The sequence below is a fragment of the Poecilia reticulata genome, chromosome 3 (assembly GCF_904066995.2).
Source record: "Poecilia reticulata chromosome 3, P_reticulata-male-v2, whole genome shotgun sequence".
In the NCBI taxonomy this organism is placed as follows: Eukaryota; Metazoa; Chordata; class Actinopteri; order Cyprinodontiformes; family Poeciliidae; genus Poecilia; species Poecilia reticulata.
In genome coordinates this window covers 14,477,331-14,500,900 of record NC_088832.1, presented here as the reverse complement: position 1 = coordinate 14,500,900, position 23,570 = coordinate 14,477,331, and the positions used below count along the sequence as shown (strand labels likewise).

The window sequence follows — 23,570 nt, the reverse complement described above, 5'->3', positions numbered from 1 at the left end:
AAAAGATTTGTGTGTGTTCTTTGTCATAGTCGTGTTCTAAATTTGGGCTGCATGTTACTTTGAGTTATTTTTATTACAGATGAGGCGCTAAAGATATTAGATTTCAGTTCACGTTGATGTTGTTTGTTATAGTCTTAACATTTTCAGCATGAGAGAATTTAAAACATTTAGTCGGAAGTGTGCAGTCTAATGGACGGGTTTAATTAAAAAGAATAAAAACCAATGGATCTTGAGTAAACTTTGAGTTTAGGACCTTAAGTTCCCATCTCTCCCTGGAGAGTAAACACTTCACATTTAAAATGAAGTTGAGAAACATGTTTGTTGAAAGTGAGCTTATGTAACAGCCTGCCATGGGCTTTTCAAATGCAAGGCCCCAACATCAGAACAAGAAGTGAACATGTATACAGTCGGGTTTATAGGAAAACATGTTGAAATAAAGCTGCTTGAAACTTCTGACCCGGTCCGACAGAACAGCTGTAGCAGAGGGAGTTGCAGAACCACATTTTATTGCTTTTTACTTAAGATATTTAAATTCTTTTTTTTTTCTTTTTTTTTTTACGTACAGCAACTGGAGTTATACAGTGAAGTCACCTAGTAGTCCGAGTTTGTTTTCAGTTGAATCTTCTAAGAAATACAAATTTTTCTCACATGAAGGCAGATCGTTAAACGCCAGGGTTTGTGTTTACGTAAGGTTGATTTTCTGATCGTCATAGCATCTCTTTTCCACTTGCTGTCAACAAAGACTCTTGGGGACATGCTTCTTTTTTTCCACTTATATTTTGGTTGTCACTGTATGCACCACTTAAACAAGAATGTTGCATTATTCCTCAAGAAGAAAATGCTTGAATTTTCCAAAATCTACTGCTTGATATTCTTTCGAAGCCCTTACAGCACAAATATATAAGTCAAAGATCAAAACGGTATGAATTTCATAGCAGCAGATACTGAATCCTAACAGTTTACACACATCATCAATAATGCATACAGTATATTGACTTAAGTGCACATTAAATAACACGAAGATTAAATAAGAGCAACATGAATATCATCTGATCTCCATTTCACATTTCAAGAAAGCCCTTTTTAATTTAAATAAAGATTATCTACACATCTATTATCTAAACGAGACATTAGATCAGTCCACTGTCCTAATATCACACTGTACATTCATAGTGTCCGTCAGCAACAGACACAAACTGAGACATAAATTACTGAGTACTTTGGAAATTTGCTTACTTTTAAATTTTCTTAACACGGGCGATATTTTTAGATTGATAAATGCTGGCTTAGCAGATCTGATCTGCAAAACCCACAGTCTTCAACCTAAAATAAACAACGAGAGAAAAGGGGCTTAATTTCCTTTAAATCCCGATGAACAGAAATGGTGCTTCAGACATTTACTGTTCTCTCTCGTTTTGTTTTAAAGTCTCATACCTTGACTAACCTTGAACTGTCAGAGGATGAGATCATGGCAGGAATGTTGGGCTCCAAGCATGTGGTGAAGTGAATTGTAGCGATCCTTCATAAATAAAATCCCATATTTTAGTGTCAGCTTGAGCCCCTGAGGAGTTTGCTTACTCCCTTTACTTGGTTTACTGATCTAGTAAACCAGCTGCAGGAGTAAGCATGTATTCTTCTGGTTTTGAAATACTGAAGTGGTAAGTTGCTCTTTGGGGGTAGTACTGTTGATCGGTTTTAAACTCTTTACGAGTGACGAATTATAATCTTATGCTGAAAAAAAAAAAAAAGATAACAGCTGATTTCCTCAGTTAACCACAGGAAACATAAAGATATACATCTATCAGTCTGTGTCTGAGATCAGTTAAAACCCAAAAGACACTGAACTGAAATGTAGTGAGTTTTCTCTCTACAAAGACAACCTTCAGAAAGTCTTGTGCTGAACCAGGGGAAGACATCCTCCTCCACCTCTCTCCGTGTGTGTGTGTGTCGGGGCTCAGCAGGCATACGGCGGGGGCTTCTCGAAGGGGCTGTAGGTGGATCCATACAGGACGGGAGCGTTGGGGGTCAGCATGTAGCCTCCGGGGTCCTGGGTGGCTCCCTGAGACGGTGGCTGGGTGGGCATCTGGGCGGGCTGCTGGTTCTGGCTTTCCTCAGAGGGGTTGGCGCCGGAGCCTCTGTCAGGGATCATCTGTGGGGTGGCAGGTGCCTGGAAGCTGCTGGTATGCTGGAGGGGAGGAGAAACGGAGTAAAATCTCCAAAGTGATCTTTGGTATTTTTAGGTGAAATGTGCTTTTCATTTCTTTGATCTTTGCAGCGTGGCCAAAGAAATGTCAATCAAGATCCACCAAAAATATTTCACCTTAAAGCATCAGCCAGTACTTTGTGTTATACATGTGGATTTTCACATGGCAGAGGAACACCAGGACATCTCATTATTAGCTATGTTGTGGTACCTGCATGGGTATGGGGTAGTTTGGGTAGGCGGGCAGAGCCTGGCCTGAGGGGCAGAAGCCCGAGTAGGAGAGCATGTGCTGGGTCGGGTTGTAGAGGATGTGGGGTGGAGGCGCAGGGCTCGGAGCAATCTGAGCAGTGGGCTTCTGCTGCAGGAGTAAAATAATAAGAAGAAGAATTTCAACCAAGGAAGAAGTGGGATATCATTAAGAAAGGTTTGGAGGCATAAATTAAAACAGATGTTTGCATCATTAATGTTTTAAAGTTCGTCAAGCTTTCAGACATTTCTTTAATGAGTATCACAGGAAAGGATAGTGTGTTTTCCACTTAAATTTGACCAATGACTTTAAAGATTCCTAAACTCAGGCAACCAGTTTTGTGTCAGCATATAAGCACCTCGCAACTTAATAATTGCAGGTGCTAGAACTTTCCTGAAAATGTGTTTCACCAGTGAAATACATCTCAACCAGTGAAACCTAACTGTTTAGTAAAATACTTAACGTACAAAGTGATGGAAGGATTTATTTCTGTTTGGAACTCTGATGATTGTGGCTTTCCAGATTATAAAAATCCAAAATTCAGTTTTCTTGGAAAATTTCAATATTGCATGAAACCAATAGAAAAAGTTTTAAAACATGAAATCAGTGCTATGGCCATGATATGACTTGACAGATGTCTAGAGGAAGATGAGAATCTCCTCATCTGAGATGAAGGTCACTACTGAAGCAATAAGAGGTCCATTTTTATATACATTTTTTTACATGTGCTTCCAGGGAGCCAGATTTCTGTGCAAACTATTAAAGTAGTTTTAATCAAAAGTTTTCTATTCTTCCTTAAAGTCTTTCTGTGGACATTGGCTAATGTTGAAGACATGACCATTAGCTGTTTCTGATAACTTTTCAGGCCTGACACACTTTTGTCCTCCACTTGTCCACCTGCTTTCTTTTTCTTGAACACAACATACGGTATGGTGTCAGCAACAAGAGCTAGACAGAAAATGAGCTAGGAGAAATCTCTAAGTTAGGCATTATTTCACTCAGTTGAGTTTTCTGAGACACGTGGCGAGCTTATTAAAATAATATATTAGCCACGAAATGGTCATAGTAAAGCAGATGTCTGGAGTTCGTTTTCTTCAAAGCCTGCAGGCTGTTAAAGCAGTGTTACATAAAACTCCCGACATCTGTGCCAGCCACATGGGATATTACACACGTTTATTTTAATCTGGAACACGATCACCTTTAAATTTTTTCCTTTTCACCATTTCTGTGGCTTTCCCCCCCCCCTTCATATAACTTTTTTTTTTTTTCGTTGTAATTCTTCTGGGCCCACTGCTCACCATATCCTTGTACGCTCCAAGGATGGCGGCGTTGATGATGCCCAGGAACATGGCGATCACGTTCAGCACCACAGAGGCCCACAGCAGTCGGTACAGGTGGATCACATCGAAGCAGCTGCTGACCCCCGTGAACTCGTAGTAACGGCTGTGGTACTCCGAGCTGGGACAGGAAGAGGGCAGCGGTGAGTCATGAAGGACTTTTAGTGTTTTCAATCTTGCTCTTATGAGGTGCAAGCACTTCTATGACCATTAACACTGACAGGTTCACTTTTGCTTAGTCGTTTCTACAGAATCTGAATTCACCAGTCGGATTTGAAATTTGAGTTTCACAAGGTGAACCCAGTTGTCAAGTGCTTGTTTAATGTCTGGTTCTCTCACCTCTCACAGTAAAGGTAGCAGCAGTAGCAGGTGTTGCTCCTGATTCTAAGCGAGCAGGCTTTGTTGAATGAGCGGCACGCCACCTGCTGGGACAGTTGGTAAGTTCACCAGGCTAAAAATTGTGTGGATTTAGATAAGTTGTTTAGGCAAACAGATGTAAACATAATGTGTGGAACCAATTACAATTTGTAGGAGTAATAGTGAAACCGAGCTCAATAACTGGATTTCATATATGTAGTAACGCGTTCATGCCACTAGATGTCACTGCATTCTTTATAAAACATCCAATGAGGCACAGAATGGGATTAGTGCTTTTACTGCTTTCTAACACAAGTCTGTCTGTGTGTGTGTGTGTGTGTGTGTGTGTGTGTGTGTGTGTGTGTGTGTGTGTGTGTGTGTGTGTGTGTGTGTGTGTGTGTGTGTGTGTGTGTGTGTGTATTGCATGGATACATTTAATAAAGCAAACCTCAGTATAGTAGTTATCGTAGGCGTAACCTGATCCACTGCTGTAATAGTCACACATGTTCTCCTCCAAAGGCCGTATGTCCTGAAACAGACAAAAGATTTAAACAATTAAAAGTGTAAGACATCATGCAAAATCTGAGCATTTTTTACCTCCTCCCCCACAGTAAGTTCACATTAAATGTGAAAAGCGATGCGTTTTGCGCTGTTATTCTACGTCTGTGCGCCACTGAGGCTGCAAAGGTTTACAACATGCATCTGCTCATTTCTGCTCACTGCACTGGTTCTGCAAAAGCCAGCCCATTATTCTTCACTGCACTTTATGCAGCACCAAAGGTAATAAAAGTCATTTTACTTTCCAAGGCCTGAATGTGCAATAGATATGACTTTTACTGCACGAGAACCAAATACATATATCTGTGGAGACCAGATAATATTGGTGATCAATATTAGGAGCTCAGTGCAGCTTTTAGGATGTCATTAAGAGCAGCAGCCTCTGTCGCCCAGGGGGGAGGCTGTGATGATCTTATTAGTCCGTTGTTTGCTTGAGGTATTCTGGGGTAAAATGTAGGTGTAATCATTTAGTTTGTGCTTCAACACATTTTCCCTCCTTGATTCCTTGTAATTTGGGGATTTTATTTATTTTGTGACATTTCAATCAGGGTAAAAGCTTAAGAAACCCTCTCTACGGGTCGAGGTGAGATTAGGACATTCGATATGACCCGATCGGTGTGTCTGTGTGAGTCTCGACCTGGATTTCAGGAGAAAACCCTGCCTGACTTATGTGGAATGAGATTTGCTTTGTTAAAACCCGTCTCATTTCTTTTTCAGACAAAAAAAATAATGAATTCATTCGAATTGATGTATTTTCAGGAGAAATCTGTGCAATACTTACAATGAACTCTGAAGCAATAATCCCATCCACAATGGCACACAAGAAAGACGTGATGACTCCGATGCTGATGAAGATTATTGCAGCCACAAGCTTAAGGAGAGACGAAGACAGAAATATGAATAAAATAGTAGCAGAAATTTGTAGAATATCATTTATTGACGTAAACACACAGAAATGTATGTCTTAATTCATTTAAAAATAATTTTAGAGTAATCTGTAACCTTAAACTGGCTGTGTTTGGGTCATTGATATCAAGGTTTCATTTACTTGATTGTGCGTCTAATTTCAGATCAATGATTGCTCAATGCTTAAAGCCAAAGTTGGCATTTTCCCATAACACCAACACACGCACACACACACACACACACACACACACACACACACACACACACACACACACACACACACACACACACACAAGCAGGTAATCTTCACATCCCCGGTGGTATTCATCCTGATTGGGTGTCTGCTGCGTCTGGGCTGCAGGATGATAAAGGAAATGTATGGCTCTTTCGTCTGCCAACATGTTGTGGCTGATTTACAAGCCGGGTCCGGCGCGCGGCGCAGGAGGACGGCCTTTTGGTGACCACGAGGTCAATCTAATTCCCTCTAATCTGCCACACACACACAAAACTAGAGCGTTCTCTGTTCCTGATCACTGATCAATAACTTCTACCTTCACCTTTTTTTTTCTTTTTTTTTTTTTTCCAAGACAAGGTGATCTAACTCGCATATCCACCCGAGTCTTTTACACTGTAAGGCACGGACATTTTGTGATTTCACACCCTCGGCCCTGCAGACACAGCTGGCAGATCACAGATGTCTGGTAATAAAATTTACTAATCAGCATCAGCTACTGACGTTTAAATTGCCCCACAGGACCCGCAGCTTCGATACAGAGACAACTTTTTTTCTTCAGAACGTCGGCCTCCACTTGTAATTTTCCTGATTTGTAACTCGGAGAGTCGTCAAGATCCATTTCATTTAGATTATTGGAATGTTTTAACAAAGGCTGTGAAAAACTCAAGTCAGACTTTAAATCTGTCAGGAACCTCCCCATCCTCTGTATTTATTATTTACTTACAATCTTATTAGAGATTAATGAAGTTTACTCATCTACTTTTAAGAATTGTAAGGCAGACAACATTTAACAGACATAATTCTAAAGATATTGTACAAGAACAGCTAAACAAATATTGTGAAAAAGTTCATTACCAACTTCATAAACTGAAACAATTTATTTTATAGGTTCACTACGCTCAGTGAAATTTTCCCAGCCTTTATTTTTTAAAAATATATATTTTTAGCTTGCAGCTAAAAAAAAAACCAGTCAGTGACAGTGAAATTTGAATATTGTATAAAGTTTATAAGCTGTTTATAGAAAGTTGAGAGGAAAGAAAAAGTCTGTTAGGAAAGGGTTTGCCAGCAGCAGGGATAACTGCAGCCTTGAGTGGACTGTCATGCAAAATCCATTCAACGATATGAGGGAGCTTCACAGTGAGTGGACTTACAGCTTTTTCCTACTTTACAATCCCAGTTGAGGTCTTCTTTTTCTTTTTCACTTTCATATTAAATATTTTTCTCATCACTGTAATGGAATAACACGTAAAATGTCCTGAGCTCAATAAATTTGATCAACTTAATTTAAAGTTAAGTTGCAATTGGGAAGCAAAACTAATTCATTTCTTAAGCTGTCTAAACTCTGAAAACACATTTCAAAGCAAACAATACTTTGTAATTCCGAGAAGTGTCAACTAGCACAACAAATTTTATTCCTTCAACCTTTCATGATGCCAAACCTCGTCACTCTCACTTAGGGGTGCAGTGATACAATAATTTCACGATACGATATGACATACAATATTCTGGTCATGATACGATATGTATTACAATATTTGTTGAGCGATACAACTCGATACGATTCAGTGCATTTTTACGATTTTCTGAAATATTTTAGAAGGACAGAGTGATTTTAGTGACATTTTGTGTTCCATAGACTTGAATTTAGTTAACTGAAAACTGATTAAAAACACCAACTACACAATACCTGTTTAGAAACTCTGATTGTACAGTCTAACAGTCTGCAGCTGGACAAAATGAATCAAAGATGCAGTGAGAGAATTAGTTTCTGTCATTTAATTCATGTGGATTTGACATAAAACTCAAAAGTTTAAACGGTAATCCAGCAGCAGAGTGGGGAGCTTATCAGGCTCTGTAGACTCTCAATATGCAAATGATTGCATTTATGTTTTTTCTTTTGGACACTGTGGCTGCATTTTGGACAGGGGCGGATCTAGCGAGGTGGCAGGGGTGGCAGTTGCCACCCCAAACGAGAGCCTTGCCACCCCTGTTGCCACCCCAGGTGCCGACAATGAATTCAATAAATAGTTATGGCAAATCGGACATTAAGCGCATGAAACTCTTTTTTCCCCGACTACACTGAATGCACCAGTGTAACCTGACACCTACTACTAAGTAGCGGGAAGTGCGAGAGAAGGACAGAGCGCGAGGCAGCAGCATTGATAGATGTATACTGGACTGGACATGACGTGATTTATCGTAAGTCACACATGCGCCATTTCTGTCCATTGAGTCAGGAATATCGGTGGTCAGGAAAATACTACAATCAATCAAAGAATCAGAACAAAGGACGAAATGTTTAGTAGTTAATTCAACCATAGATAATGGTAAATAGGGCTTCAGATTTCACAGGTGAGGAAAACGTTTTAATTTAAAGAAAACATTAAACAAATGAGCAGTGGGTCAGTTATACTAGCCTAACTGTTAGCCTGCTACTGACTTTGATAACCTTATCATGTGCTGCGCAGTTCGGTGTGTTTTGCTTCCGTTAGCACTAAACAACCCGCCACCACGTCATCAGTAGGAGCAGCTGATCAACCGCCGCTGTGCTCAGGCGAAAACTTATTAATAATCACAATATAGACATTAAGCCTGACAGCATAATGTAACAGACTGGATGTTCTGTTTTAGTGTTTTTGCTACTTTTTTGTGTGGGAAATGTTTGTTTTTTGGTGTTGATTCCTCTGATCGGTAATCTCTGCTCTGTGTGCTCGTTGAGCTGTTGTCTGTCGGTTGCCATGGCAATGGGTCTGTGTAAAGCGACACACAGCGAGAAAAGGCCGAATAAAAGTTGTTGGAGCTATTTTTTCTTTATTTCTTTATCCATTTTAATTTTGTTACTTTATTCTTAAATTTCTATTTTTTGTATTATTTACAGAGTTTATTTGTAGGTTGATAATTGATTTTATTTTTTTTGTTTTATTATTTTCTTATTTATTTTCTAAATTTAGACAGGAAGTAATGTGGGTCAGTCCACATAGATAAGTGCAGGGGCCTGGAGAAGGACCAGCAGGCATTTGGGTTAGGGTTTTTAAGAGTGGTAGCATGAGAACAAATGAAAGTTTGATCTCTGTAATTGTTTGGTGAAAGAGGAAAATAAATCACCAAGAACAATCAATAAGTTTGGACATTGAACCTTGTTTTGCCCGTGTCTAGAATCATGACCCCAGTGCCTTAGTAGTGGCTTGGTGGAACTTTTATTGGATGTTTGGCTTGGCAAACAATCAGAAGTGGTTCTGTTTGGTTCTTCACCTGTTTATCAGCTTTATTGTGGCGCACTGCAGCTGCTGCAATTTCTAAACCAAGCGACAAAAACTGAGCTAATCCCCTGTGTTCTAAAAACATGGTGATATTTGCAGTTGTCAAACTACGGCTCCTACAGCATATTTAAAATGAAACAATTGACCAGTATAAGTAGATATTCGCCCTTTCTTGCATCTTGACAGAACTAACAGAAACTAAACGGTTTATAGATTTGTATCTTGGAGAATTTATCAAACATCAGTTTTCTAATCTTTTTAAGTCGTATTTAATAGATATATCGAACAAATGATGGCGCTACTAATATTTTTGTGACAGATTTCTTCTTGTCCTGTGTTGGGATAAAATGGTTTTCTGGACACAATGCATGTCAATTAGCAGGAGTATGAAAGATGTGAAAATAATGAACTATACTACATTAAGAAATTGTATTTAAGCCTCGGTGCTACATGAAGTTCATTTTGAAACAATGCAAGTTAAAAACAATATTTCGTATTGTTTTTAATACGAAATATTAAAAACAATATATATATATATATATATATATATATATATATATATATATATATATATATATATATATATATATATATATATATATATATATATACTGCCACCCCTGAAAAAGTCTCTGCCACCCTCTTGCCACCCCATAAATATTTTTTTAGATCCGCCCCTGCAATCCAGTAATGGATATCAATTAGCAGGAGTATGAAAGACGTAAAAATAATGAACTATACTATACTAAGAAATTATATGTAATCCTCTATGCTACATGAATGCAAATTAAAAGATTTGCAACAAGTAAATCAAGTAAATTAAGTCCAATATTAGGTCTGTGTAAGCTAAACGTGAGAGAATATACACACACACATACTGGCATATGCTGCCACCCCTGAAAAAATCCCTGCCACTGTCTTGCCACCCCATAAATATTTTTCTAGATCTGCCCCTGAGGCTTTAATACGGTGTCAAATGATAAGTTACACCAGAAATAAGACGAATAGAAACTTCATGGAGATGGTAAAACCTGAAGAACAAATTAAAGAGGCTGAGCTCGAGATAAAAGTAAAAGATTCTAAAGAAAATCAGCAAAAACTGCTAATATTAAGAGCAAAATATAACAAACTATCTACTACCAAAGCTTCATCAGAGATATTCAAGCTAAAACGATCCGACTACCATCAAGGAGAAAAGGCAGGAAAGCTTCTCGCCTGGCGCATTAAAGCTCTGCAGAATGAAAATACTTCTGATCCTCTAAAAAGTAACGATCTCTTTAAAGATTATTACTCAAAATTATATACATCTAAAGGACACATATCACAAATGTCACTAGATTCATTTTTTAACTCTAAATATCCCCACATTTAGTGAAAGGGTTATAAATCAGAGCTGAATATCCCGATATCTATAGATGAACTTTCAAATGCAGTAGATAAATTTAAATATACTTCCTGGTCCGGACGGGATCCCTTTAGACCTTTATAAAATATTTAAAAACAGACTACTACAGCCCCTCTATAATACGCTTGCAGAAAGTTAAACCCTTAAAGAATTACCTCCTTCTCTACGAAATGCAACCATAACGGTACTACCTAAACCTGGAAAACCTCCCACCAGATGCGAATCTTTTCGACCAATCTCTCTTATAAATTCTGACATAATATCTAAAGTACTAGCACTTGGGCTTGAGAAATTTTTACCATCTCTTTCTGAACCTGATCAGAACGGATTCATAAAGGGGCAGCAAGCTAAATATGAACATCCCGATACAGGTTTACTTTCACTTGATGCAGAAAAAGCATTCGACAGAGTGGAACATAATTATCTATACAATGTTTTATCTCAATTTGGCTTGGGTAGTTATTTCATAACCTGGATTAAAATAATTTATAATAAACCCACAGCCTCAGTTATAACGAATAATATTATATCTGATTCATTTAATCTAGCTAGGGGGAACACGTTAAGCGTGTCCCCTCTGACCTCTCCTCTTTATTCTGGCAATTGAATCATTGGCTTTTGCCATAAGGAACAATGAAAACATACAGGGTATCAGAATAAAAAGTATTGAATCTAAAATTGGACTATTTGCAGATGACATTATTTTAATGTTGTCTAATCTGAAGTCCTCAACTACTTAAATGAATCCATCAATGAATTTTGGTTATCCATCCATCCATCCATTTTCTAACACCCTTTGTCCCTTAGTGGGTCAGGAGGGTTGCTGGTGCAGATCTCCAAACTATTAACTATGGAGAGCCATTTCAGCCAAAATTAAATAAATAAATAAATGGGTAAAATAAATAAAAAATGAGTAAAATAAATAAAAAAATGAAGAAAATAAGTGAAATAAATAATTTGTTAAATAAATAATTTAGCTTTTTCATTAACCCAATTTTTCATTTATTTATTTTTCATATCAATTTCTCAATTTCCCTTTTTTCATTTATCTATTTTTCATTAATTTATTTTTCAATTAACCACTTTTCAATTTCACTTTTTTATTAGTCGTAAATCCAATAACAAATGATGGCGCTACTAATATTTTTGTGACAGATTTCTCCTTGTCCTGTAGTGGGATAAAATGGTTTTCTGGACATAATGTATGTCAATTGGTATGCATATCAGTAATGCATATCAATTAGCAGGAGAATGAAAGACGTAAAAAAAAAATTAACTATACTACATTAAGAAATTGTATTTAAGCCTCGGTGCTACATGAAGCTCATTTTGAAACAATGCAAGTTAAAAACAATATTTTGTATTGTTTTTAATACAAAATATTAAAAACAATATTATATATTTAAATATATATATATATATATATATATATATATATATATATATATATATATACAGTGGCGCAACTACACATTATTCAGGTGGATGCAAAAACATAGATCGCACCCCCCCCCCCCCCCCCCCCCCCCCCCCCCGACCGAGGGACGGGACGTCAGGGTGAAGGAGCGACGCTCACTCAGCACTCCCCCCCCCGAGGCGACGATACGTGAAGGGTAAAACTCGCTACATTTACCTCGTTATGTGCGCGAGGTGAAGGAGCGTAAGGCGCGCATTAGTGTACGGGAAAACATCATCGGCGCGCCGCCCCCTCCAGACGGGGTTTTGGCGCCCCCTCTGGTGCTGCGCCCCTATGCGTTGCATACCCTGCATACCCACTTTTTGCGCCACTGTATATATATATATAATGCCACCCCTGAAAAAATCCCTGCCACCCTCTTGCCACCCCATAAATATTTTTCTAGATCCGCCCCTGATTTTGGAGTAAAAATGCAGCAACAAATGCAGTCTTTTGGACTATGGGGAAAAAGGCTTTTCTACCTTGGCTCCCGGAGTTAGCCGTGACTGTAAGCTGTTTACTACTAACTGCTAAAGTAGTGGCTCCGCCTCACCCTGCAGTGATCGACTCCCTGCAGCTACGCAGCGCCGCTATTTCCCTGCTTGGATCTCTGAGTAGCTGCCTCTCAGACTGCCAGGATCTCATCGTTCTCCCAGTCTCTGATACTCTTTGTCTGTTGCTAATAGGAATGATCGATGGAAATCCTCACTGCGCCGCGGATTCCGGGCTGCGGGTTTTTCCTCTTCGTCTTCCTGCTCAAAACACAGCGCCGCTGCTTTCGCGCGCCCGCTTCGGATGTTACATCCCATGTTCATTCTTCAGGTAATCCTTTATATACAGAACAGAAACCGCTAAGCTAAAAACTAATTACGAAGTGAATGCTACCAGTCGAAATTTGCATCAATTTCGCGATCTCCCTGCTTTTGCAGCTGCTCCGTTCGCGCCGCTTCTCCGTTCCGCTTCTCTTTCACGGTTACTTGCGCAACTTTACTTTGTTTCTCAGCAACAAAATACAGCCCATCGTTATTTATTGAAGATTTAATATTTCCAAAAACACAGGAATCTAATGTTTCGTTTCGTACGTTTGGAAGCTCATTCCCTCTCACATAACCGGAAAAGCAGGGAAATGGCGGCGCTTTTGACATTTCTCTGACATTCGGAAAAATATGGTTTACTAATTTTAGTATAACTCCGGTTATTGACACAATTTGAAAACTGGTGTGTAGTTTATAATGTGCACTTTAAGCTCAAGTTGAAAGTGGGACTCAGGGAGGCGGAGCCTTGCTGCTACGCCGTAACAAACTAGACGTTAAAAAGAGCTATAAGGCTATGGACCCCTATGGTTTAACGGATCGATACTCTAGGATGAAAAATCGATACTTTCCGAGGGCGGAAAATATCGATATATATCGCCAAATCGATTTATTTATACAGCCCTACTCTCACTGACATGTGCAGTTAATGACTCTCACTTCTCCTCTTTGCAGAAAAAAAAAACATAATAATTATAAAGCTCCAAACAAAATTCAGATTATTTTTTTTATTTTTATTTTTTGTTTTAGTGTACAACAAAAGTGAACAATTTTGCTTTTTAAAATGGGCACAAATATTGTAAAGCACACTGATCTGGTTGAAAACGAGCAAGAAATCTGAAAAAAGATACTTCTAACAAGATTCTGAAAATTCATTTTCATCAGCGACATGAATAAAGAACCAGGCTGAGGAAATGAGCTCTTTCTGGATGGCTTTATCTGCCACTGGTCCAGACTCTCCACTTCATTAGCGGTTCAAATGACTTCACTTTTATGGGCTGCAAGTGGGAGATGAAGCCAGTGGCTGAGACAATAGAGCCTGACAACTGCATTACTTCAGATTACCTTGGCAACAGCTGCCAGCACATAAAACATATTCACTGTTTAATTCACTAACATTATTCTCCCAAAGGTCCAGCTGAACTGAATAATCATATTCTGTATAAGATTAAAGACACACACACATCTGGTGTGGATGGGTGATGTGCTCTTGATATCTCACTCTACTTCCCTTTAAAGCAACTCTGCAAACTTCATGTGTGAAGTGATGTTAATGCTGTGGAAAAAGATTTTTTTCTCTTAACGGATTTCTTCTGGTTTTGCCTTTTGTCACACTTTAATATCTTAGATTATCATTTTAATACCAGATAAAAGAAAGAAAAGAAAACCTTTGTAAATCAGTGGTCAAATAATTCAAAATATCATTTAACCCTTTCATGTATAGTGGTCACTACAGTGGACAGCTATCTAAAAGCCATTTTCTTGTGGATTTTTATGTTATAGATGCACACAGACCACTGTAATGGACTCTAATGCATCATAAAATACACTATCAACTACTGGGCATCAGCTGCAAATGCAAGAAGTTATTTTTGTTAAATCCAATATGGCCGACAGACAAAAAAAAACCGACCCGGTCCCTCCTTGTACTGTAGACCAGTGTTTTTCAACCATTTTTGAGTCAAGGTACACTGTTTTAATTGAAAAAATCCCGAGGCACGCCACCAACTAAAAATGGAAATAAAGATACTCTGTAGCCGCCTATATATAGTCATTCTTATCAAAGTCTCTTGAATAGGAATCAAACACAAAAATGCATTTTTATCACATTTTACATTTCTTATTTCAAATTGCACTTAACACATCCACTTTAAAAATACACCTGTACAGCCACAACACTGTGGTGTTAAATTTAAAGAAGTTGTAGAAAACGTCAAAGTGTTTTACAAACTAATCCACAAGCATCTTATAGCCAGAATACAGAAAATAATTATTATTCTGAAAGAAGCAATAATATTTGGGAAACATTTCACTTCATATTCACTGTTACAATATGAAGAGTTGCATGTACAAAATGTCAATATCTGTATATTTTACCCACCTAGTATGAAACCTGTGCATGTTTGGATGAAAACAGATCTGATTTCCTGGCAGAAATTGAAGAAAGACAAAGCTCTTCCTCAACATCTCTGTCTCTCTGGTTTTAGTTTTTATAGTAGCCAGACTAGAGAAGCTCAATTTCACACAGATATGTTGTGGGAAATGGACTCATGCTCTTTCCAGCTACTGCTGAGCTTCACTGTCTTTTCCATCACTGTCATCACAGTCTTGCTAGATACAGTGCTCTCACCGCTACCTGTAACATTCGTGCATCACTAATTCTCGTTTTAATGTAAAATGCTCTGTACCTACTGCCATCTAGTGGTAAGAACATTACATGATTACGCCGCTAGTCACTGCTACAGCAGACACTCGAAGATGGCATTATTTGCAGACAATTCATTTTCAAAAAATCTTTTAAAACCAATTACCGTATTTTTCGGGCTATAGAGCGCACCATACTAGCACCTTCAATTAAATAAAATAAAATAAAAACTGGAAGCTGCTCTCGGTTTTCCATTAGGACCCAGCAGAGGGCGGCGTTCTAATAAATCTGGTGGACGCATCACTCCGTCTCCAAAGCCGAACCATGGTTTCGTTCACACCGAGCTTAAATGCAGCGGCTCTATTTCCCTCCTGTAGTGCCAGATCGACAACCCTCAACTTAAAAGCTGCATGATATGAGTTTGAAAACATTTCTCCATCGTGCCTGCTGCTAGCATGTGCTTGTTCTAAATGAAAATTAGCCGTTCTTCTTTGATTTACTATTTTGACTTCTAATGATTCACTTCCTGCTAGAGAGCCCCCTGGTGGTTGAAGAAAAATCCACAGAAAAGCCACAGCGGGCTACAATCCGCATGGTTCAAAGTTTAGGAAAAAAGTAGCAGCTTATAGTCCGGAAAATACGGTACCGTAGTGAAATTGAATAATTTCCAGGGCACACCTGACGATCACTCACGGCACACTAGTGTGCCGCGGAACAGTGGTTGAAAAACACTGCTGTGGACGACTCTTGAAGGTAAAAAAAAATATTGTGACAGCAGAACACCCATAAAGAACAATACTACTGATGTATTTTTCAAACAACAACTTTGTATTTAGAGAAAACTACAATTGATCGCCCCTTAAAAAAAAAAAAAAAGTTTTTACAAAAAACCTTTTTTTAATGCCTTAAGAAAAAAAAAAAGTTCTGACACAAAGGATCATAATTCATGCATGAAAGGGTTAAGTAATAAAAATATAATGTCCCCTAAAGCATAATAATTGGTGCGAAAACGCTCAGCGCTTTCTTTGTTGAAGAGAAATTTCAGCCCAATCTTCTCTCGGAAAAGTCTAAATTCGGCCGCGGTGAATGAAGAGCCATCTCAGTCGGCTTAAGATTCAACTCTGACAAGTCCACTTTGTTCAGAGGAGGACCTGCTGATGTCCTTTTGTTAAAGGCACTGCTAAACAAGCCGAGTTTTTTTAGCCGATAGGGTAAGAAAATGAAAGTCGGATCTTTTTCTTCGAGGCTTTCAATGAGTAGCAATACAATTTAGCACAAACGCGCTTTACAGTTGTCTAAAAGTTGTTGACAACTTATTTATTTGTACATCCATCCATCCACATAATTGTTTATATTTTTTAAGTGTTGTTATATTTTGAAATATAATAGATTGTCCAGTTTGATGAAATAAAGGCTAGTTTTCAGCAAACAGGTTGTTAGACTACTTTATCTTCATAACATTTGTGTCACTTTGTGATTAACAATAAGTCTATAGCCAATAATGACAGAGATGCCTTTATGACCTGCTTCATCAACCTTTTTTGTGGGAAACATGCTGCGTGTTTCCACATGTCTGTTTCCATTCCGAAAGTATTGTGGGACCTACATTTTCCAGCTGATGCTCACTGTAGATTTGCATAAAATGCAACTGGACTTTTTGTATTTTAAAGATATTTATTCTTTCCTTCTCAAGCTCACCGACTGTAGAGTAGGTAAACTCAAGTCGCCACCAGTGTTTTGGTCTGGTACGAGAAACCTGCACAAAATTTGAAACCCAAAGAAACATTTTGATGCAACGTTTAGAGTGAAGCATTAATGACAAATGGATAAAGACACAAAGAGGAATTTTACGGCCTCTGCAAAGATAACTATCAGGTTATGTAACTAAAAATCGCTGACCGCTGCAAGGTCTTCCTCCACTGATTGGTCGGCGATCGTCCAATTGTGACCACAGCTGGCCACGTTGGCAATAAGAAGTGATTGTGCAGTGGCCTGTTGGGTAAAATACGGCCCGTTTAAAGGTGCTTCTCTCCGAACCGCAAGGTGACCAGGCGGACTGCAGTGTGGGAGACACAGGCGGTAGCTGAAGGAGATGTGGCTTTAGGAGAGAACACGAGCTACATGAAGCGTTTAGTCATAAAGAAATCTCTCGGCGCATCGGGGCGGTGAAGCCTGTTATCAGAGCGGCTCTGATGACCAGACAAAGTAGTAGCTCTTCATCTTCCTTTCACAGGAAACGCTGCACGCTCCGACAAGTTCCTATAAGATTTTTTTCCATAAAATACATGGTGGCAGAATAAAAGACATTAAGACATTAAAGTTTTACTTTGCAAATATAACCGAGTGCTGTTTGAGCTGGTTCCTGTAAAACAGACCCATCTGTCTCTGGAGCGATGAGGTTCGGGGAGTTGGTTAGGGTGAAGAGGTCTTTATATGCGTTGCGGAGTCTCGATCTAACTGTTCTCTGATGTCAAAGAAAAATGTAAATGTCTAAAATGTAGATCTTGCAATTCGACTCTTTCTCGCTAAAGAAAGAGTCAAAAATATTTATCACATAAAGGGGAAATTTAACTTTTTACTGCATTTAATCTACAGCTATATAATAAAGAAAACTTTGGTAAGAGAGCTTCCACATCATCACATGGATCTCCTGGTCAAAAGTAGTTGGTTTAAAAAGAAACAACTCTACACGTCATACCGTTCCCACAGTGAAGCATGGTGATGGCAGCATCATGCTTTGGAACAGTTTTCTCTTCACCTGGAACTGTGACCAACATGGGTGGAGCAATCTTATAGATATCAAATGTTTACTAGGAAAGGCCAGTAATTTCCAGTCAAAATGTGCCGTGCTGACAGAGTCCGACCTAAAGAGAATGAAGGCTTAAATATAAAATCAAAAGGGACATCAACAAATTATTAGTTTAGGAGCTACAAACATTTTTTTTCCTTCATTTTCTCCCTAAAAGATTTCAGTTTGTTTTAGAAATGAGTTGTACTGCTCAAATGTCACTAAGAAGTTAGAAAAAAATATCTGAAACTGTTTGTTTCTATACATCAGAGAAACCAGAGATTTGTGTAGACGTTTAAACTATTTGACTAGGCATTTATTGAACATAACTTTTTTTTTTCCCGAATTTGATTTAATTGTGTGTAGTATGGCTTTTTTTGTTTCTCTCTATATTGTAAATGTTATTTCATCTAACAGTGAAAATGTGCCTAGCATAACTTGTAAATCACTGGTATGAATAAAAAAAACAAAAAAAAAACAAAACATGATTACAATAGATTGGTTGTTTTATTTTGTTCATGAATTTTTCCCGGGAAGCAGGAAGTGCATGTTTGGCCACTGCAGATAAACTCATCATCACTTCTCTAATTGTTTACATTTCGGACCGTACCAACGCCTCCATCTGCTGCTTTATGAGGTCAGAGTACCAAAAGGCTTGGTCCATTCAGGAAACGAGACCTTTGGGGCTCTCAGGTATCCAAAGCATTGTGTTAGGGATAGTTGTTCTTTTCTGCTGTGCCAAGCGGCTCTCGCGTTACCGCGATGGGCATCAGATGGAGGAGAGGAGAATTAGACACCTGTGTGGGAGCGAACATCGTGCCTCGGAGGGGACACTGTAGACCAGTGTTGGCGTGGCAGCGATCACGCCATTAAAGTTTAAAAGCACAGACGCGGGGGAGTGATGCCAGAGAGGCAGCCAAGACGCCGCAGCTTGTTTTCTTTGTTCACACGTCTAAACAACAAAGCGGAGACAACACGAAACCCGAGTGAGAACTCAAGAAAACTGACTGAAAATATGACCTGACTTTATCTCTGACGATGACACATTTTACAGATGCTTTGCCACAGAGTGTGTGCCGTGTGTGAACGGCAGCAGGAGGAGCATCTGTGAAGACTGATGCGGACATGGTACGTTGTCTCACAAAGTAAGCCAGCGTGATCCGAGGAGGCACGCAACACCCCGGACACTCCATGAAAAATTCACATGTGCCTCAGTCGTGTTGAAAGGCACAGCGAACACGCCTGCATCATGCCTGGACAATCTATAATGAACCCGTTGATCTGTGCTGCGTTGTAATGTACGGATTTGGACAGAAACTGGTATTCTCCTTTTTTTTTTTTCTTTCTGTATGACAGAACTTAAAAATATGAATACAATCACCATTAGAATTAGGATCATGAATGTGGATCAGATGTTTCTATTTGTTTATGTTAAACATGCTCACAGCGAGTGTGATGGCCTTTAAAATTAAAAACCTAAGGTTTTAGTTCACCTTTTTCACTTTGACTGCAAACCTCAAGCAAAGATTTTCTGAAGTATTTACATCAAAATGTAGATTTAAATTATCTTATTAACCAACGACATCGTTATTTCCAGAATATCTTTAGGAAAAATAACCTTCATTCTGAAATTTGATGTTATAATGAGTAATGGAGTTATGAGTTTGATTTTTTGTTGTCTTGTGTTTTTGTGTCATACCTCATAACGCAGAAGTAAATCAGGAAAGTGATTTTAAAAGAGTACAACTGTATTTATGGTTTATCATTACGACTCTATTAGGTATTTGGGGTTCATTGATCAGTTTGCTTGGGCTTTATGGAATTGATTTATGATACATTTTGTGCAAAGAACAAAATCTCCTCTCCATACATTATCACTATTTTTTTTTCTCAGAGATTAGACGGATTAGACGATGGCATCTTTTTCTTATAGGAGAAGGGTCAAAGATACAATAGAGATGTGAAAGCAAAGAAGAGAAAACTAGGCATGATGAGCTCTATTCAGTGTGTGGATTAGAATAATTGAGACAAAATTAAACATCGAGTAAAAAGGTTTGTAAGTCACTGAAGTCCCGTTCAGACGTGCTGGGTATCATGCTGAGTTTCAAGTGCTGTTAACTTGATACTGACAATTAAATGTCACGTAACACCTTCTGTGCTTTTGGTCTTGTAGCTGCAATGTATTTGACCGTCGCTGGACTTTTATCACAAACTGGTTCGAACTGGCTTCAGGCCGACTCTGGCCCAGCTCAGCAGCGTGTTCTTCCCAACTCTAAAACTTTTATATGTAAACGATTTGAGTTGTCATTTTTCTGATGATTGCTTTTGGGAGTCGTGGATAGGATTTTTTTTAATTTTTTTTTTGCAAGGAGACAATCTGGTGTTGTCTGTGTTGCTGTCCAAAATAAAGGATCTCTGCTAGCAGCTGGCCGATACTAATGCAATTCTCCCTCTTGTCATTGAAGTCTGGAAACAAATTTCCACCCCCCCCCCCGACCACAAATCCAGCCGTGTACTCTGACCTGAGCATGAGGAACATGAACTCATTACGCTGCCATTGAGTAATTTGATTTGTCTCTTGCTCACAACACAACAATTTCCCGCAAAACAGTTTAGCAGATTTGCACAGTCTGTAATGTAATCCTGTAATTTATGTTATATATGTCTTGTTTTTCCTGGAACACGGCCTCCTTTATAGATGACAGTCCTAGTGAAGCACAGAAAGTCATAACTCACCTTGATGCAAAACAAGGAAAGGGGTGCCATGAAACATCACAACGCACAAGTAAAGTTTTCAGTATCACAAATTAAGATTTTGTTTGATACTTGAAATCATGACATATTGCTGTATCCTATTTTATTTGTGTGATATCATCACATGATGGCCTCTTTATGGGGTTCTTGAGTAACTAAATCTGAGTTGAAATAGACCATGAAGCACCGGATGTGTGACTGAGATGAAGAATATCTACAGTGTCTCGTTCCAGTGACCATTGGGTCCGAGGCGGGACACTCTGGACAGGTCACCAGACCGTCACAGGGCCATTTCAATTATCTCTCGACTCATCAAACTAATTGTAATGTCAGACAAAGATAACTTGAGTAAATACCAAATGCAGGTTTCAAATAATGAGGCTAAAATGTCCATCCAAGCAAACCTGGCTCTATGTGAAACAGGTCGTCAAATCTGAATAAACTGTGAATTAATAACTGACTGATAAAGTTGTTTTTCACAAAACCTGCAGAGGCTTGGTTACATCCAGACCTGATGAATCAAGAAGCTATTTAAATAGAACCTGTCTAATAACATGTAGAAGGCTTGAACATCTCTAAAAACAATGTAAAATACCCTGACAAAACACACAACATGTCCATCTCTGACTCGCTCAAAAAAAGAAAAGATTTTGGAGCGGCCTAGTCAAAGTTCAGACTTAAAAATACAATTAATATGCTGCTCCATTAACTTAAACATACTGGTCATACCCTAATATGACTAATTCTGTGAAGAAGAATGGGCCAGAATTCATCGTCCACTATCGTTGCCAATTACCTCAAATGCTTGAAATCTATTCATGTGTCAGCAGCATAAACAGTTACCAGGTTTCAGGGGACAAATCCAAAGATGGGGTGTGAGGGTATGAAAACCTTATTTCTACCGTGAAACAGACAAAATATGAAAAAGAAGCACTGAAAAAGACAGATTTTTTGTGCTTTCTCAAACATGGGACTGAACAATAATTCAAAGGCATACCTGACCATAAAAACCAAAACAAAATGCATCTCTATGTTTATCTCTTGATTTTCTTCTTTTAACGTTTTTTAAAGTAAGGGATGCATTTTCTATGAGATGAAGCTCTAAATAACTCGAGCCTTAGAATGAAAAAAAATGCATTCATGGTTATTGGAAACGACACTTGGATGTACAAACTCACCATGGGTCTGCGGTTTTCCACCAGGTGGATGCCAACAATTCCCAGAAACGCTCCAAAACTGAGCTGAAGGATCAAAAACAATGTTTGCGTTTGTAATTTAATACCAACCGGGTCACCTTATAACATTTCTCAAAAAAATAAATAAATAAATAAAGATTGCTTCACTCACGGTGATGCCTGGGTAATATCCAGACACGGACACGTTGTCAGCGCGAGTGGCCGAGACGAGACCGATGGTGAGGACCACCAAAGCCAACATCAGCAGAGACACGGTCACCCACAGAGCCGTCTTCCTTCTGCGGACATAGAGACCTGAAAGACAGGAAGAGTAAAGAAGGATGTCCAGATTCTGATATTAATGTGATTAAAAAGTAACTGGAGCCAAATCTCTATACTTTTGCACGATTAATCAAGTGCAACAATCAGTGAATCACATGTTTAACAGTTTGTACAGTTGAAGACTAAAATGCAACAACAACACTAGGTGCTTTGGTTGTATAAAATATCAAATTATGTTTATCAATATGCATGTCACATATGTATTTTCCATGATTTGTGCAGAAATATTTTCACTATATTTAAAATCCTTTACTGACAGCTAAATAATTTTTTGCAACCTTTATAGGAATTATTGAGCATTTCATTTCATTAAACAAACTTAGAAAAGTGACTGCTCCTTCTGTTCAGCAGAGGAACATCCTCAAGTATTTAGTTTATCCTGCTCCCTTTTTTTCATGTGAATAATTTAGAGTTTTAGCCTTTCCCAAACCTAAAGGTGCATTTGTGAACGCAACAGCAATATTAACACGAAGAAGGCTAATGATCAGTTTCACGGGAAAAAAATGAAGAAACATACTTAACAGTGTGAAGGATGCTTATTTTTAAAGTCAAGTTTACCTGCAGAGTCCAGAGTTTCTGTGGTTGTTTGCCGACTGCTCTGCTGTGTTTCGGGCTGCTGCATGTTGCTTCTGTCAGGATGAATTCAGTCTAAAATAAATAATAATAAAAAAAACAAAAACACAGTCCAGGTGGTTCCTCTTGTGCAGTCAACTAACACTAATTTGCTTCAAAATAACGTCCTCGTTCTTCACGGAGTAACGCGACGGGTTCCTGTGTTTCCAATCCACAGAGCTGCAGGATGTTCAGACAGCTGACTCTGTGAAAGGTCCGAAGGGTTCAACTTTACTTGTAGCCTGAGAGGAAGGGAGCCGCACGGAGGGAGGAAGGAGAAGCCAATCAGCTCACTGTGTTCACCCCATTATTGAAATATTTATCTTACATAAGTTTTATACGGCTTCAGATGGATTCCTGTGGAAATTATTTGGAAGATGCTGTGGAAAATATACAGTTCTGAGTCTAATGATGCATACAATTTGATTTTATGAGGTTTTCATGACTGTGGGAAAGAATAATTTAATTGAGTACAGCGCCCTCTACTGGAAAGCAATAAATATCTGTGACCTGCTGAAGCTGTGTTGACTGACAAACATCCCATAAGAAATACATTGAAACAATAAGAGTTTAAATAAAAGTAACCTACACTCTTATTTACAGGCCCGATAAAGATAAATACGCCTTAAAAGAAATTCTTCTTATTATTATTTTATTTTTTTATTTTTTGCAGCATCTCACAATGAAAATTTTAATTATAATTCATCGGCCGTCCACTGTTTCCAGTTAAATTTTTTCCAAAATCCCTGCAGTCATCC

General features: G+C 38.6%; 1 protein-coding gene across 2 annotated transcripts; it reads right to left on the bottom strand.

The window, feature by feature from the left end:
• Nucleotides 1-137: 137 nt before the first annotated feature.
• Nucleotides 138-23,460, bottom strand: tmem255b (transmembrane protein 255B). 2 transcript variants are annotated; one of them, XM_008404383.3, is made up of 9 exons: nucleotides 22,759-23,460; nucleotides 22,031-22,173; nucleotides 21,862-21,924; nucleotides 5,484-5,573; nucleotides 4,593-4,673; nucleotides 4,127-4,212; nucleotides 3,749-3,908; nucleotides 2,415-2,561; nucleotides 138-2,185 (listed from the first exon to the last, which is right to left on the bottom strand). In XM_008404383.3, exons 1-9 carry the CDS (start codon nucleotides 22,820-22,822, stop codon nucleotides 1,955-1,957), a joined length of 1,065 nt encoding a protein of 354 aa, XP_008402605.1. In that variant the 5' UTR covers nucleotides 22,823-23,460; the 3' UTR covers nucleotides 138-1,954. The 2 variants fall into 2 exon arrangements, with proteins under 2 accessions (XP_008402605.1, XP_008402606.1); XM_008404384.3 differs by having other exon boundaries at nucleotides 4,127-4,209; nucleotides 22,759-23,459.
• Nucleotides 23,461-23,570: the final 110 nt, after the last annotated feature.

Excerpts from the sequence above, each read along its gene's own strand:
- tmem255b (XM_008404383.3), bottom strand. The coding sequence starts at position 22,822 with ATGCAGCAGCCCGAAACACAGCAGAGCAGTCGGCAAACAACCACAGAA. Across the intron at positions 21,925-22,030 it reads GATATTACCCAGGCATCACC|CTCAGTTTTGGAGCGTTTCT; the intron begins GTGAGTGAAGCA and ends TTGATCCTTCAG. Across the intron at positions 4,213-4,592 it reads ACGATAACTACTATACTGAG|CAGGTGGCGTGCCGCTCATT; the intron begins GTTTGCTTTATT and ends CAACTGTCCCAG.